This window comes from Myotis nattereri (genome assembly GCF_964212035.1).
Source record: "Myotis nattereri genome assembly, chromosome: X".
Taxonomy (NCBI): domain Eukaryota; kingdom Metazoa; phylum Chordata; class Mammalia; order Chiroptera; family Vespertilionidae; genus Myotis; species Myotis nattereri.
In genome coordinates, this window is record NC_138078.1 from 55618872 (window position 1) to 55634244 (window position 15373).

Genomic DNA, 15373 nt, shown 5'->3' on the forward strand with positions numbered 1-15373 from the left:
TTTCCTTCAGCTGCCCCTTTCCCTGTGGTCCAAGGTAGAAATGGGAAACAAGTCCTGTTGTAGTGAGAGGGCAGCTGGTGTCAGCCAGTCTCTGTCTTTACCTGGGTCCCGATCTGAGGTCGGTGTGGGAAGCAAAGCAGCCATGGGGACAGGAGACTCCCTCAGAAGGGGTGAGGGTTCAGGCCTCTGAAAAGTTGGGGGGGTGAGGGTCTGTGCCCCACCTCTGTTGACCCCCAAGTTGTCTCCTGATGGCCCCTCTGTGACTGTGCCTATCTTAGGTTGTTCCTTCCCTGAGGAATCTCTGGCTAACCAGCCATCCTCCGGGGCCAAGCAGGGTGATGTGAGGTGTGCGACTGAGGGAGGGGCAGCGCCCCCCTGCAAGAGGTTCAGTTCTGTCTCCTTGGTAGCCTATGCCCCCATGGCCTCCACGCCCAGCACCTGCCTTGGGCTCCCCTCGCCTGCAAATGGACTGTGAGAAGAGGGTCCCTCTTGACACAAGGGCAAGAGGGGCCAATACAGGACAAGGGAGGAATGGCCTGTCAGCATGTAGTCCTGGGACAAGGCTTTCTCAGCCCAGGATGTCAGGCTCTTGGCACAAGACAACTCCACGTATGAGGCATATACCAGACACCCCCAGTCATGGCAGAAAAGGGAGGTGCCCTTCCTGGAACAGTAGGGTAGGGAGATTCTAGAAAGGATGTGTTCAGGAGAGAAGGGGAAAGGCCAAAGAACCAGCAAACAAGTAGTCAGATTAAAAAAAAAGAAAAGAAAAAGGAAAGGAGATGTGGGGCAAAGACAAAAAGGAGGACAGACAAAAAGGAGGCACCTGTGATCTTCCCAATGGACAGGTGGTTCCAGCTCAGGGCTGCACATCTGCTACAGACGGGCACTGGTCAGGTGTGCTAACTTGGCCTCCCAGGGGTGATGGTCCCCAGGAGGGAGGCAGAGGCTGCTCATTCTGGAAAGATACAAAACACAACCTCTTCCCTACATCATCACCAGATCTGGTAAAACTCCTGTCTGGTTTGTACATCCTCCTACCAGACTGAGTTGGCAGAGGCTATTGTATAGGAGGCCCGATGCCTTTTGGCTGCTGTACAACCCTCTGCATTGTGTTTTTAAAAAATTTAACATATCCAAAGCAGGCATTAAAGAGAAAAACCCAAATGCTCTCTTGTATCCATTTTAAGAGTAGGATTGGCGCTTTCCGCCATTACCTGAGTCCTGATCTATCACCCCAGGGAGAGCTTGCCAATCCTGCACTGTCCCGGAGTGGAAAGACTGCAGTGGGGTTAAGGATAAGGCTCCTTGGGCCTACCTTCTCCCATGCCTTTACATTTACCTTTCTTTCCTCAGAAAAGCATGGACATACTTCTTGTATAAAACGTTCCGCTGACTGGGAGTAACCTTAATTCCTCTGTTAGCAAGCATATGTGTTAAAAGATCAATATGGAGTCTTTTTTCTTTAGACTCAGTATGGCACTTCTTTTTTTTTTTTGTTTAATATATTTTATTGATTTTTCACAGAGAGGAAGGGAGAGAGATAGAGAGTCAGAAACATCGATGAGAGAGAAACATCGATCAGCCGCCTCCCGCACACCTCCCACTGGGGATGTGCCCGCAACCCAGGTACATGCCCCCGACCGGAATCGAACCCGGGACCCCTCAGTCCTCAGGCCGACGCTCTATCCACTGAGCCAAACCGGTTTCGGCAGTATGGCACTTCTTAATCTAAAGATCAATACAGAGTCTTCTTTCTTTGGACTCAGTATAGCACATCTTCTCAATCTAAGTTCTGTACTATCCACCTTCTTACCCTACTTATCCTCTATAGGGGGGTCTGCAGCACCCTGGTGGAGTCCTATCCGTCCCAAGTGTGGGGGTTCTCAACAGGGGGGCTTACCTAGGGGAATCCTGTTCCAGGGGTTCCCAAAGGTGTGGACGGAGTCGGCGAAGACTATCCACCCTCTTCCTACGGTGGAGTCCTATCCGTCCCGAGTGTGGGGGGAGTGGCTTACCTAAGGATCCCTGTTCGGGTGCCATATGTTGGGGTCCAACCCCAGAAGGTCTAGGGGTTCCCAAAGGTGTGGATGGAGTTGGTGAAGAATGAAGGACACGGAGGCAGCGTTTAGTTGATCAGCATAACGAGGTTCTCTAGCCAGGTTCTGTAGCCATGTTCTCTTGCTAGGTTCTCCAGCCAGGTTCTGTTCGCATTTTGCTCTTATTCTTGAAAATTTTCTTGTTCTTTCATTTGAGGGTTGTTTCTTTGTATCCTCATTTTTTACTGCTTGTTTGGGTATGTGACTCTGTATTAAGTAGATTTGCTAAGTCTCTCAATATCTGGTGTAGGACAGTGTCAAATGCTGTTTCTGACTAATTAGATAAGGCAGAGACTCACAGCCTCCAGAGACTGCCTCTGTCTACAGACTGATAGGATTTTGTCTCAAATTGCCCTCAGGCAGTCATCCACAGGCATGGCAAGAATTTGTTTTCAACAGGGTAGAGCAGTTGCTTCTATCTGGAGGTTGTTATTCTCAGTCTCTTAATGGGCCTGAGCAACTCTGCATTGTGGCCGGTGGGGGGGGCAAGGTGTTTTCCAATAGGGTGGATCAACAAAGTTGCCTGTGTAGCAAATGTATGCGTGAGAAAGATGACCTCTGCAGCATGAGGGAATGACTCGGCACAGGAAACAGAGTGTCTGCTTTCTGAGCTCTAACCTCAGAGCCCCCTATCCTGACTTCTGCTTACACAGCTCCAGTCCATTCTGCCTTCCCTCTGCCATAGCATAGGTGAGTATCTCCACAAGAAATTTGTGCATTGGCCCTTTTAGAGAGGACCTGCATTTCCAGTTGTCTCTCCCTAGCTGACAGCAACCCTGCTGTTTTTCAAAGCCAGATGTTATATGGGTACCCTTCTCAGTTCTGGTGCTTTCTGCTTGGGGGCCCAGCTTGGGGATTAGACCTCAGAGTTCTCAGTGGCATCCCCCCACAGCTGAGATATCTCTCCAGAACTTCAGCTGCTCTCTGTGGAAGCCTGGCCAGCCCTTTTGTGCCTCTGCCCCTCCTCCCAGTCAGTATGCAGTCTAAACTTTCCATCTTTGGTTATCAGGGTTCTCTCTAGTGAATCTTCCAGTGATTATTCAGGAAGTTTTTCTGTATTTTAGTTGTAATTTTCATATGGCCCTGGGAGCATGTTCGTGCAGCATCTACTTACTTTGACACCATTTTTAATGTCCCTGACTTGGCATTTTTTACTCTTTTGCAGCCTGATATTGAGATGGCATGGGCCGTGAGAGCAATGCAGCATGCTGAAGTCTACTACAAAGTGAGTTGTCTGTCGTCATTATTAAGCAGAATTAAACATGTACTGTTTCTTTTTTCTGCTAATCACTATTCTCAGCAATTTAAACAATTGTGTTTTGGAGATAAGTTTTATTACTGTAAAATCTTACCCACAGAGAACAGGGGTGTGGAAGTGAATTTTGTCTTGACAATGATGAGTTGAGCCTCTTTTTCCATATTTCTGTTGCTAACTGAGAAAAGGGTGCTGGGCCCATAGTAGGCGATTAATAAATGTTTGTTGACTGAATGAATGAACCATAGAGGGCAATATCCAGGCAGTGCCAAGGCCAAAAGCATTTGAATTGGTGAAATGGACTGTAGAATATTATGACCCTTTAAAACTATGTCATGATTTCATCTTGAACCTAAGCTGTTTATTTCCTAATGAACTCTTCTGCCCTGAAAAGTTTTTCGAGGAAGGGGGGATAGAAGTGTAGTAAATTAGAGACTAGCATATGTATGTTGTCTTATTGTCTGGCAGCTGATTTCATCAGTTGACCCACAGTTCCTGAAACTCACCAAAGTGGATGACCAAATCTATTCTGAATTTCGGAAAAATTTTGAGAAACTCAGGATAGATATATTGGATCCAGAAGAACTTAAATCAGTATCAGCTAAAGAGGTAAGAATTTTCTCTCTTAAATATTGCCTAGCATCTGACCAACAATTATTGATGATAAATACATTTTTTTTTTATTTTTTTTTTATTTTATTGCTTAAAGTATTACAAAGGGTATTACATATGTGTCCATTTTATCACCCCGCCCTAGACAGTCCCCTAGCCTCCCCTATCCCCCAGTGTCTTATGTCCATTGGTTATGCTTATATGCATGCATACAAGTCCTTTAGTTGATCTCTTACCCCCCTACCTCCTGCCCCCCAACCCTCCCCTGCCTTCCTGCTGCAGTTTGACAATCTGTTTGAGGCTGCTCTGCCTCTGTATCTATTATTGTTCAAAAGTTTATAATGGTCTCTATTATCCATGAATGAGTGAGATCATGTGGTATTTTTCCTTCATTGACTGGCTTATTTCACTTAGCATAATGCTCTCCAGTTCCATCCATGACGTTGCAAATGGTAAGAGTTCCTTCCTTTTTACAGCAGCATAGTATTCCATCGTGTAGATGTACCACAGTTTTCTAATCCATTCATCTACTGATGGGCACGTAGGCTGTTTCCAGATCTTAGCTATGGTGAATTGTGCTGCTATGAACATAGGCGTGCATATATCCTTTCTGATTGGTGTTTCTGGTTTCTTGGGATATATTCCTAGAAGTGGGATCACAGGGTCAAATGGGAGTTCCATTTTCAGTTTTTTAAGGAAACTCCATACTGTCTTCCATAGTGGCTGCACCAGTGTGCATTCCCACCAGCAGTGCACAAGTGATCCTTTTTCTCCACATCCTCTCCAGCACTTGTCGTTTGTTGATTTGTTGATGATAGCCAGTCTGACAGGTGTGAGATGATACCTCATTGTAGTTTTGATTTGCATCTCTCGGATGATTAGTGACTTTGAGCATGTTTTCATATGTCTCTTGGCTTTCTGAATGTCCTCTTTTGAAAGGTGTCTATTTAGGTCCTTTGCCCACTTTTTGATTGGATTGTTTATCTTCCTTTTGTTGAGTTGTATGAGTTCCCTATAAATTTTGGAGATTAGGCCCTTATCAGATATGACATTGGCAAATATGTTTTCCCACACAGTGGGTTTTCTCGTTGTTTTGTTGATGGTTTCTTTTGCTGTGCAGAAGCTTTTTATTTTGATGAAGTCCCATTTGTTTATTTTCTCTTTAGTTTCAAGTGCCCTAGGAGCTGTATCAGTGAAGAAATTGCTTCGGCATATGTCTGAGATTTTGTTGCCTTTGGATTCTTCTAGAATTTTTATGGTTTCCTGTCGTACAGATAAATACATTTTTATGCATTTAAAACTGGAGGGGAGTGTTTTGAGGAAAACAAATAAAGAACCAGGGCTCTTATGTAGTTACTAGAGGCCCAGTGCGCGATTGAAATCTCATGAGGAGGCACCCTGCCAGGGGCCATGACCCACGCCTGACCTCAGTAGCACGGGCCACCACGTTGTGTCAGCTGGGGTGGGGGCAGGTGCTCCTGTGTGCTGTGTCTCCACTCTGGCCTGCCCCCAGCCCCAGCCTCCCCGCAGCCGCTGGGGTGGGGGTGGCACACAGTCCCCTCCTGCCCATCTGCGCATGCAGCTCATCCTGAGCGGTCGTGATGCTCGGCTAATTAGCATATTCCCTGTTTATATAGATAGATCAACCAATAAGTAAATTATGAAATGACTGTTTTCCTGGTTTATGTTTTTTTTTTTTTTTTTTTATATGTTCATTGAATCTATTTTTCTACCTTTTTGACTTGGTTATTTCATTCCTAACCACCCAGCCCTTTCAAGAGTGGAGGAATAAATTTACCTATGTGAGTAGTTTTACTGGAACACTTGGAAGGAAGATTGGCAAATAGGGTACAGGGAGGTGTTTGGATTCTCTGGATTTAAGTTGACATTATCACAGGTCATGCTAAAACTTGTGTTTCCCATTGTTTACTTGATTAGCTTGTACTTTTATAGAGCACTATAACTCTTATAATTGTGAAAAAATTTCCCTGAGAGTAGGCCCTTGGCTGATGAAGAATGTAAACTTTTACTCTTATCAGGATGTTAACTGATCTTTGGAAAATTGCCTCTACTGAATAGATTTCTTTCTTACAATTTAACTTTGTGACTTTGGGCCAAATTCTTGACTTCTTTTGTCTTATTTGTGCTTCAGTGGGGATGAATAGTCATTTAGCCAATAACTGAAAACAAAAAAACCCCTCCATTTTACCAGTTTGGCTCAGTGGATGGCCTGCAGACTAAAGGATCCCAGGTTCGATTCCAGTCAAGGGCACGTATCTCGGTTGCAGGTTCAATCACTGGTTCCTAGTTGAGGCTCATGTGGGAGGCAACCAATCAATATGTCTCTCTCATGTCGATGTTTTTCTCTGTCTCTCTCCCCCTTCATTTCATGCTCTAAAGAAAAGAAAAAAAAAATCAATGGAAAAAATATCCTAAGTTGAGGATTATTAAAAACTAGAGGCCCGGTGCACAAAAATTTGTGCACTCGGGGGTGGGGGGGAAGGGGGCCTGTGCCCTCTCGCAGTCTGGGACCCCTCGAGAGATAACGACCTGCTGGCTTAGGCATGCTCCCGGGTGGCAGAGGGCATGCCCAATCCCTAGGTGCAGCCCCTGGTCGGGCTCAGAGCAGGGCTGATTGGGGAGTTGGGGCGCCGCCCCCTGTCATTCACAGAGTAGGGCGGATTGGGAGGTTGCGATGCCACCCTCAGTCACGCTCAGGGTAAGGCTGATTGGGGGGTTGGGGCACTGCCCCCTGTCACACTCAAAGCCGGGTCAATGGGGAGGTTGCGGCGCCACCCCCTGTCACTAACAGAGCAGGGCCCATCAGGGGGGTTGGGGCTCCGTACCCTGTCACGCACAAAGCAGGGTTGATCAGGGGGTTGGGGAGCTCCCCCCTGTCACGCACAGAGCAGGGCCCATCAGGGGGTTGAGGAGCTCCCCCCTGTCACTCGCAGAGTAGGGCTGATCGGGGAGTTGGGGCACTGCCCCCTGTCACACACAGAGCAGGGCGGATCAGGGGGTTGGGGCGCCACCCTCTATCACCCACAGAGCAGGGCCTATCAGGGGGTTGGGGCGCTGCCACTCTCACACTCAGGGCAGAGCCGATGGGGGGGTTATAGTTCTACCCCATCACACATAGATCAGGGCCCGTGGGGAGGGGGGGTTGGGGCGCCACACCCTGTCACACACAGAGCAGGGCCGATCAGGGGGTTGGAGCGCCACGCCCTATCACACACAGCGCCGCAGGGCAATCAGGGGGTTGGGGAGCTCCCCCCTATCAGTCACAGAGCAGGGCTGATCAGGGGGTTGGGGTTCCTTCCCCTGTCACGAACAGAGCAGGGCCGATAGGGAGGTTGTGGCCCCGCCCCCTGTCACACACAGAGCCGCAGGGCGATCAGGGGGTTTGGGCGCTGCCCCCTGTCACGCTGATCCCGGTGCCGGGAGGCCTCGCGGCTCCGCTGATCCCGGTGCTGGGAGGCATATTACCCTTTTACTATATAGGATAGAGGCCTGGTGCATGGGTGGGGGCCAGCTGGTTTGCCCTGAAGGGTGTCCTGGATCAGGGTGGGGGTTCCCACTGGGGTGCCTGGCCAGCCTGGATGAGGGGATGATGGCTGTTTGCAGCTGGTCACACCCCCTTCAGGGTGGGGGTCCCCACTGGGGTGCCTGGCCAGTCTGGGTGAGGGGCTGAAGGCTGTTTTCAGGCTGGTGGGTGACTGAAGCTCCCAACCTCTCCTTTTTTTCTTTTCTTCTTTTTTTTTTATTCTGGGCCAACTTTAGCTCTGGCTCCAGCTCTTAGGCCTCAGCTGCTGAAAGCAGGTATCTGGTTTGTTTGGGTTCTATAATTGAAACACAGTATCAGCTCTAGCTCTGAGATCCCAGCCAGCTGAAAGCAGGTTTCTGGGGTTTTGTTTAGCTTCTATATTTGTTACAATGTTTCAAACTGCAAGCTCAGAGGCTGGCAAGGCTGGTGGGGAACTTTGGAGTCCTCCGTCACTGAAGCAAGCAAGCCTCATGTTTGCTTCCTGCTGCCTGGCTGCCGGCCCCCATCTTGGCTGGCAGTTAGTTTGCATATAGCCCTGATTAGCCAATGGGAAGGGTAGCAGAGATACGGCTAATTACCATGTTTCTCTTTTATTAGCTAGGATAAGAAATCAAGTTTGGTTCTGTAGTAAAGGATTTTAGTACTTTGTCAAGTAAAAGTATTGTTCATGTTGGGAAATATCAGTCTAAAGACACAATAGGTAGAATGCAAACTTGTTGCTAATGAAAGAAGCAATCAGTCCTAGCTGGTTTGGTTCAGTGGATAAAGCATCAGCCTGCAGACTGAGGGTTTGATTCCAGTGAAGGGCACATGCCTGGGTTGTGGGCTTGATCCCCAGGAGGGGGCATGCAGGAGGCAGCCGATCAATGATTCTCTCTCATCATTGATGTTCTTTTCTTATCTGAAATCAATAAAAATATATTAAAAAAGAAAAAGAAATCTAGTTTTTTTTTACTATGGTTATTTTCCTTACTGAGAAAGTAGAAGACCCTCTATGGGTCTGACTTCACCAGCCTCCTGCATTAGTTAGGTAAGGCATCTTTGTTTATATGATGTATCATGTTTATTGATTTGTAAATATTATACCAGCCTACATCTATGGACTAAACCCCACTTGGTCATGGTATATGATCTTTTTAATATATTGATGGATTTGATTTGCTAATATTTTGTTGAGGGTTTTATTTTTTTATTATTTAAATATTTTTATTGATTTCAGAGAGGAAGCGGGGGAGGAGAGAATGATAGGACCATCAATGGTGAAAGAGAATTATTGGCACCAGCCTGTTTCACTCAGTGGATAGAGTGTCAGACTGCAGACCAAAGGGTCCTGGGTTCGATTCTGGTCAAGGGAATGTATCTTGGTTGCAGGCTCCTCCCTGGGCCAGGTCCTGGTCGGGGCTCTTGCAGGAGACAATCAGTCGATGTGTTTCTCTCACATTGATTTTCTCTCTTGTGAAGGGCTCATGCTCTTGACACATTGATTGGTTTCTCTCTCTTCTAATCTCCCTAAAAATTAAAGGAAAATATCCTTGGGTGAAGATTAACAACAACAACAGCAACAACAAAATGAGAATCATTGTTCAGCTTCCTTCTGCACACTCTGGGGATCAAACCCACAACTCTTGCATGTGCCCTGCCCCAGAATCGAACCACGACCTCCTGGTTCATAGGTCAATGCTCAACCAGTGAGCCATGCCGGCCAGGCTTGTTGAGGATTTTAGCATCTATGTTCATCAGGGATGTTAGCCTGTAATTCTCTTTGTAGTGTCTTTTTCTGGTTCTGGAATTAGGATAATGCTGGCCTCCCTCATAAAAAGAGCTTCAAAGTGTTCCTTCCTCTTGAATTTTTTGGAATAGTTTGAGGAGTTCAGGTGTTAGTTCTTCTTTGAATGTTTGGTAAAACTGCCCTGTGAAGCCATCAGGACCAGAGCTTTTGCTTGCTGGGAGTTTTTTGATTACTGCTTCTATTTCATCAGTTGTTACTGGCCCATCCAGGTTTTCTGATTCTTCCTGATTCAGTTTTGGGAGATTGTATTTTTCTAGGAATTTGTCCATCTCATCCACATTGTCCAGCTTGTTGGCATATAGTTGTTCATAGTATTTTCTTACAGTCCTTTGTATTTCTGTGATGTCAGTTGTTATTTCACAACTTTCATTTCTGATTTTACTTATTTGGGTCCTCTCTCTTTGTATCTTTAAAAAAATTGTTTAAAAACATATTTATTTTTTAATATGTTTTTATTGATTTTTTACAGAGAGGAAGGGAGAGAGATAGAGAGTTGGAAACATCGATGAGAGAGAAACATCGATCAGCCGCCTCCTGCACATCTCCCACTGGAGATGTGCCCGCAACTCAGGCAGATGCCCTTAACCGGAACCGAACCCGGGACCCCTCAGTCCGCAGTCCGATGCTCTATCCACTGAGCCAAACCACTTTCGGCTGTTTAAAAATATTTTTATTGATTTCAGAGAGAGGAGGGGAGGAGAGATATAGAAACATCAATGATGAAAGAAAATCATCGATTGGTTGTCACCTGCATGCCCACTAATGGGGATCAAACCCCAACCCAGGCATGTGCCCTTGACAAGAATCGAACCTGGGACCCTTCAGTTGACAGGCCGATGCTCTATTCACTGAGCCAGATTAGCTATGGCTCTCTGTTTCTTGATCAGTCTGGCTAACAGTTCATCAATCTTGCTTATCCTTTCAAAGAACCAGTTCTTGGTTTCATTGATTTTTTTTTTTGCATTTTTTGTTTAGTCTCTATGTCATTTATTTGTGCTCTAATCTTTTTTAAATACATATTTAAAAATTTTTAAATTGATTTTGAGAGAGAGAGAGAGAGAGAGAGAGAGAGACAGAGACAGAGAGAGAGAGATGAGAAGGGAGAGGGGTAGAGAGATAGAAACATCGATGAGAGAGAAACATCATCAATCGGCTGCTTCCTGTATGTCCCCCACTTGGGATCAAGCCCGCTACCCAGGCATCTTCCCTGACCGGGAATAAACTGGCAACCTCTTGGTTCCTGGCTTGAAGCTCAACTGCTGAGCCACATGGGCAGGGTTCTGCTCTAATCTTTATAATTTTCTTCCTTCTACTTACTCTGGGCTTTTCTTGTTGTCCTCTTTCTAGTTATTTCAGTTGTAGGGTTAAATACTTTAATATTAATTTCTCTCTTTTTTTTTTTTTTTTGATGCAGGCCTGTAGTGCTATGAATTTCCCTCTTAATACTGTTTTTGCTGTGTCCCAGAGATTTTGGGTTGTTGTATGTTCATTTTCATTTGTTTCCAGGAATTTTTTGATCTCTTTCTTGATCTCATTGGTAAACCACTCATTGTTTAATAACATGCTATTTAGCCACCTTGTGTATGAATGTTTCTGGGTATTTTTTTACTATAGTTAAATTCTCATTTCATGCCACTTTGATCTGAGAAGATGCTTGATATGATTTCAATCTTCTTTAACTTGCAGAAACTTGTTTTGAGTCCTGACATGTGGTCTATCTTTGCGAATGATCCATGTGCACTTGAGAAGAATGTGTATTCTGCAGCTTTGGGGTGAAATGTTCTATAAATGTCAATTAAATCCATCTTATCCAGTGTGTCCTTGAGTCACTGTTTCTTGTTAATTTTTTGTCTGGAAGGTCTAGCCAGTAAAGTCAACGGGGTTTAAAAGTCCCCTATTATGACTTTATTGTTGTCAATTTCTCCATTAAAGTTCTGTAGAAGTTATTTTATATGTGGGTGATCCTACATTGGGTGCGTATATGTTTAACAGGATTATATCCTCTTGTTGGATCAATCCTTTTAGTATTATATAGTGACCTTTGTTGTCTCTTGTGATGGCCTTTGTTTTGAAGTCTCTTTTATCACGTAAGTGTATTGCTATCCCAGCTATTTTTTATTTTCCATTTGCATGGAAAAATTTTTTCTATCCCTTCACTTTCATCCTTTATGTGTCTTCTTTTGAGGTGGGTCTCTTGTAGACTGCATATATTGGGTTATATTTTTTAACCATTCAGGTACCCTATGTCTTTTGATTGGAGCATTTATTTTTTTTTTATTTTATTATTTTTTTTTACAAGTTTTTATGTGAACATAAGTTTTATTTTTTTATTTTATTTTTTAACATGTGATTATTTTTTTTTTATTGCTTAAAGTATTACAAAAAGTATTACATATGTCTCCTTTTTTTTCCCCCCGCCCATGACAATCCCCTGGCCTCCTCTACCCCCCAGTGTCTTATGTCCATTGGTTATGCTTATATGCATGCATACAAGTCCTTTGGTGATCTCTTACCCACCCTCCTCCTGCCCTCCCACTCTCCCCGGCCTTCCTGCTGTAGTTTGACAGTCTGTTCGAGGCAGCTCTGCCTCTGTATCTACCTTTGTTCATAAGTTTATAATGGTCTTTATTATCCAGAAATGAGTGAGATCATGTGGTATTTTTCCTTCATTGACTGGCTTATTTCACTTAGCATAATGCTCTCCAGTTCCATCCATGCTGTTGCAAATGGTAAGAGTTCCTTCTTTTTTATAGCAGCATAGTATTCCATCGTGTAGATGTACCACAGTTTACTAATCCATTCTTCTACAGATGGGCAATTAGGCTGTTTCCAGATCTTAGCTATGGTGAATTGTGCTGCTATGAACATAGGGGTGCATATATCCTTTCTGATTGGTGTTTCTGGTTTCTTGGGATATATTCCTAGAAGTGGGATCACAGGGTCAAATGGGAGTTCCATTTTCAGTTTTTTAAGGAAACTCCATACTGTCTTCCATAGTGGCTGCACCAGTCTGCATTCCCACCAGCAGTGCACAAGTGTTCCTTTTTCTCCACATCCTCTCCAGCACTTGTCGTTTGTTGATTTGTTGATGGTAGCCATTCTGACAGGTATGAGATGGTACCTCATTGTTGTTTTGATTTGCATCTCTCGGATGATTAATGACTTTGAGCATATTTTCATATGTCTCTTGGCTTTCTGAATGTCCTGTTTTGAAAGGTGTCTATTTAGATCCTTTGCCCATTTTTTGATTGGATTGTTTATCTTCCTTTTGTTAAGTTGTATGAGTTCCCTATAAATTTTGGAGATTAGGCCCTTATCAGATATGACATTGGCAAATATGTTTTCCCACACAGTGGGTTTTCTTGTTGTTTTGTTGATGGTTTCTTTTGCTGTGCAGAAGCTTTTTATTTTGATGTAGTCCCATTTGTTTATTTTCTCTTTAGTTTCCAATGCCCTAGGAGCTGTATCGGTGAAGAAATTGCTTCGGCATATGTCTGAGATTTTGTTGCCTTTGGATTTTTCCAGTATTTGTATGGTTTCCCGTTGTATATTTAAGTCCTTTATCCATTTTGAGTTTATTTTTGTGTATGGTGTAAGTTGGTGGTCTAGTTTCATTTTCTTGCATGTATCTGTCCAATTTTCCCAACACCATTTATTGAAGAGACTATCTTGACTCCATTGTATGTTCTTGCCTCCTTTGTCAAATATTAATTGAGCGTATTGGATGGGGCTGCTTTCTGAGCTCTCTATTCTATTCCATTGATCTAAATGTCTGTTCTTGTGCCAGTACCAGGCAGTTTTGAGAACAGTGGCTTTGTAATACAGCTTGATATCTGGTATTGAGATCCCACCTACTTTGTTCTTTCTCAGGATCGCTGCAGCTATTCGGGGTCGTTTTTTATTCCTGATGAATTTTTGGAGAGTACGTTCTAGGTCTGTGAAATATGCCATTGGTATTTTAATGGGAAGTGCGTTGAATTTATAGATTGCTTTGGGCAGTATGGACATTTTAATGATGTTGATTCTACCAAGCCAAGAACATGGTATGTTTTTCCATCTGTTTATGTCTTCCTCTATCTCTTTATTCAACGTCCTGTAGTTTTCTGAGTAGAGGTCTTTTACCTCTTTAGTTAAGTTTATTCCTAGGTAGCTTAATTTTTTTGGTGCGATGGTAAATGGGATTGCTATTTTAGTCTCTCTTTCTGCACATTCACTATTGGTGTATAGAAATGCCATCGATTTCTTGGCGTTAATTTTGTATCCTGCTACATTGCCGAATTCTTTTATTAAGTCTAATAGTTTATTGATGGAGTCTTTAGGGTTTTTTAAGTATAATATCATGTCATCCGCAAATAAGGACAGTTTTACTTCTTCTTTTCCAATTTGGATGCCTTTTATTTCTTCTTCTTGTCTAGTTGCAATGGCTAGTACTTCCAGTACTATGTGAAACAGGAGTGGTGAGAGTGGGAATCCCTGTCTTGTTCCTGTTCTTAGGGGAAATGGTGTTAGTTTTTGTCCATTGAGTATGATTTTGGCTGTGGGTTTGTCATATATGGCTTTTATTATGTTGAGGTATGATCCTTCTACTCCCACCTTGCTGAGAGTTTTTATCAAAAATGGGTGTTGAATTATGTCAAACGCTTTTTCTGCATCAATTGATATGACTGTGGTTTTTTTCTTTCAATTTGTTTATTTGAGGTATCACGTTTATTGATTTGCGGATATTGTACCATCCTTGCATCCCTGGGATAAATCCTACTTGGTCATGGTGTATGATCTTTCTGATGTACTGCTGGATCCGATTTGCTAAGATTTTGTTGATGATTTTGGCATCTATGTGCATGAGGGATATTGGCCCGTAATTCTCTTTCATTGTGTGTCTTTACCTGTTTTTGGTATTAGGGTGATGCTGGCTTCATAGAATGAGCTTGGAAGTGTTCCCTCCTCTTGAATTTTCTGTAGTAGTCTTAGGAGTATAGGTTTTAGTTCTTCCTTGAATTTTTGGTAAAACTCCCCTGTAAAGCCGTCTGGTCCTGGGCTTTTGTTTGCTGGAAGCTTTTTGATGACTGCTTCAATTTCTTCCATAGTTATTGGCCTATTGAGATTTTTAGATTCTTCCTGATCAAGTTTTGGAATGTTGTATTTTTCTAGGAATATATCCATTTCCTCCAGGTTGTCTAGTTTGTTGGAGTAGAGTTGTCTATAGTGTTTATTAACAATCGTTTGTATTTCTGTGGGATCTGTTGTTATTTCGCTTCTATCATTTCTGATTTTGTTGATTTGGGTCCTTTCTCTTTGCTTCTTGGTGAGCCTGGCTAGAGGTTTGTCAATCTTGTTTATCCTTTCAAAGAACCAGCTCTTGGTTTCATTGATTTTCTGTATTTGTTTTTGGTCTCTATGTCATTTATTTCTGATCTAATCTTTATTATCTCCTTCCTTCTGCTCACTCTGGGCTTTTCTTGTTGCTCTCTTTCTAATTCTTTGAGCTGTAGATTTAGATGATTTACTACCATTTTTTCTTGTTTGTTGAGATAGGCCTGTAGAGGTATAAACTTCCCTTTCAGGACTGCTTTCATTGCATCCCAAAGGTTTTGGATTGTTGTGTTTCATTGTCATTAGTTTCCAGGATGTTTTTAATTTCTTCTGTGATCTCATTGGTAACCCAATCAATATTTAATAACATGCTATTCAGCTTCCAAGTGTTTGAGTATTTTGAGTTGTTTTTGTTGTAGTTTATTTCTAATATTATGGCCTTGTGGTCTGAGAAGATGCTTGGTATGATTTAAATCTTCTTCAATTTGGGGAGACTTTGTGACCCAATATGTGGTCTATTTTTGAAGATGTCCCATGAGCACTTGAGATGAATGTATATTTTGTGGCTTTGGGGTGAAGTGTTCTGAAGATGTCAATTAAGTCCATCTGATCTAGTGAGTCATTTAGGATTGCTGTTTCTTTGCTGAGTTTTTGTCTAGCGGATTTATCCAGTGATGTCAGTGGTGTATTAAAGTCCCCTACTATGATTGTATTGTTGTCGATCTCTCCCCCGATATCTTCCAGGAGTTTTCTTATGTATG

The 15373-nt window shown here is 43.4% G+C and overlaps 1 protein-coding gene across 2 annotated transcripts in view; it reads left to right on the forward strand.

The window, feature by feature from the left end:
• PBDC1 (polysaccharide biosynthesis domain containing 1) overlaps nucleotides 1-15373 on the forward strand; it is a 418787-nt gene that overhangs the window by 15484 nt on the left and 387930 nt on the right. For both annotated transcript variants that reach the window (XM_081080887.1, XM_081080888.1), the window contains exons 3-4: nucleotides 3265-3324; nucleotides 3823-3963. In XM_081080887.1, the coding sequence (XP_080937013.1) occupies nucleotides 3265-3324; nucleotides 3823-3963 (201 nt within the window). The remainder of the gene's footprint in view (nucleotides 1-3264; nucleotides 3325-3822; nucleotides 3964-15373) is intronic.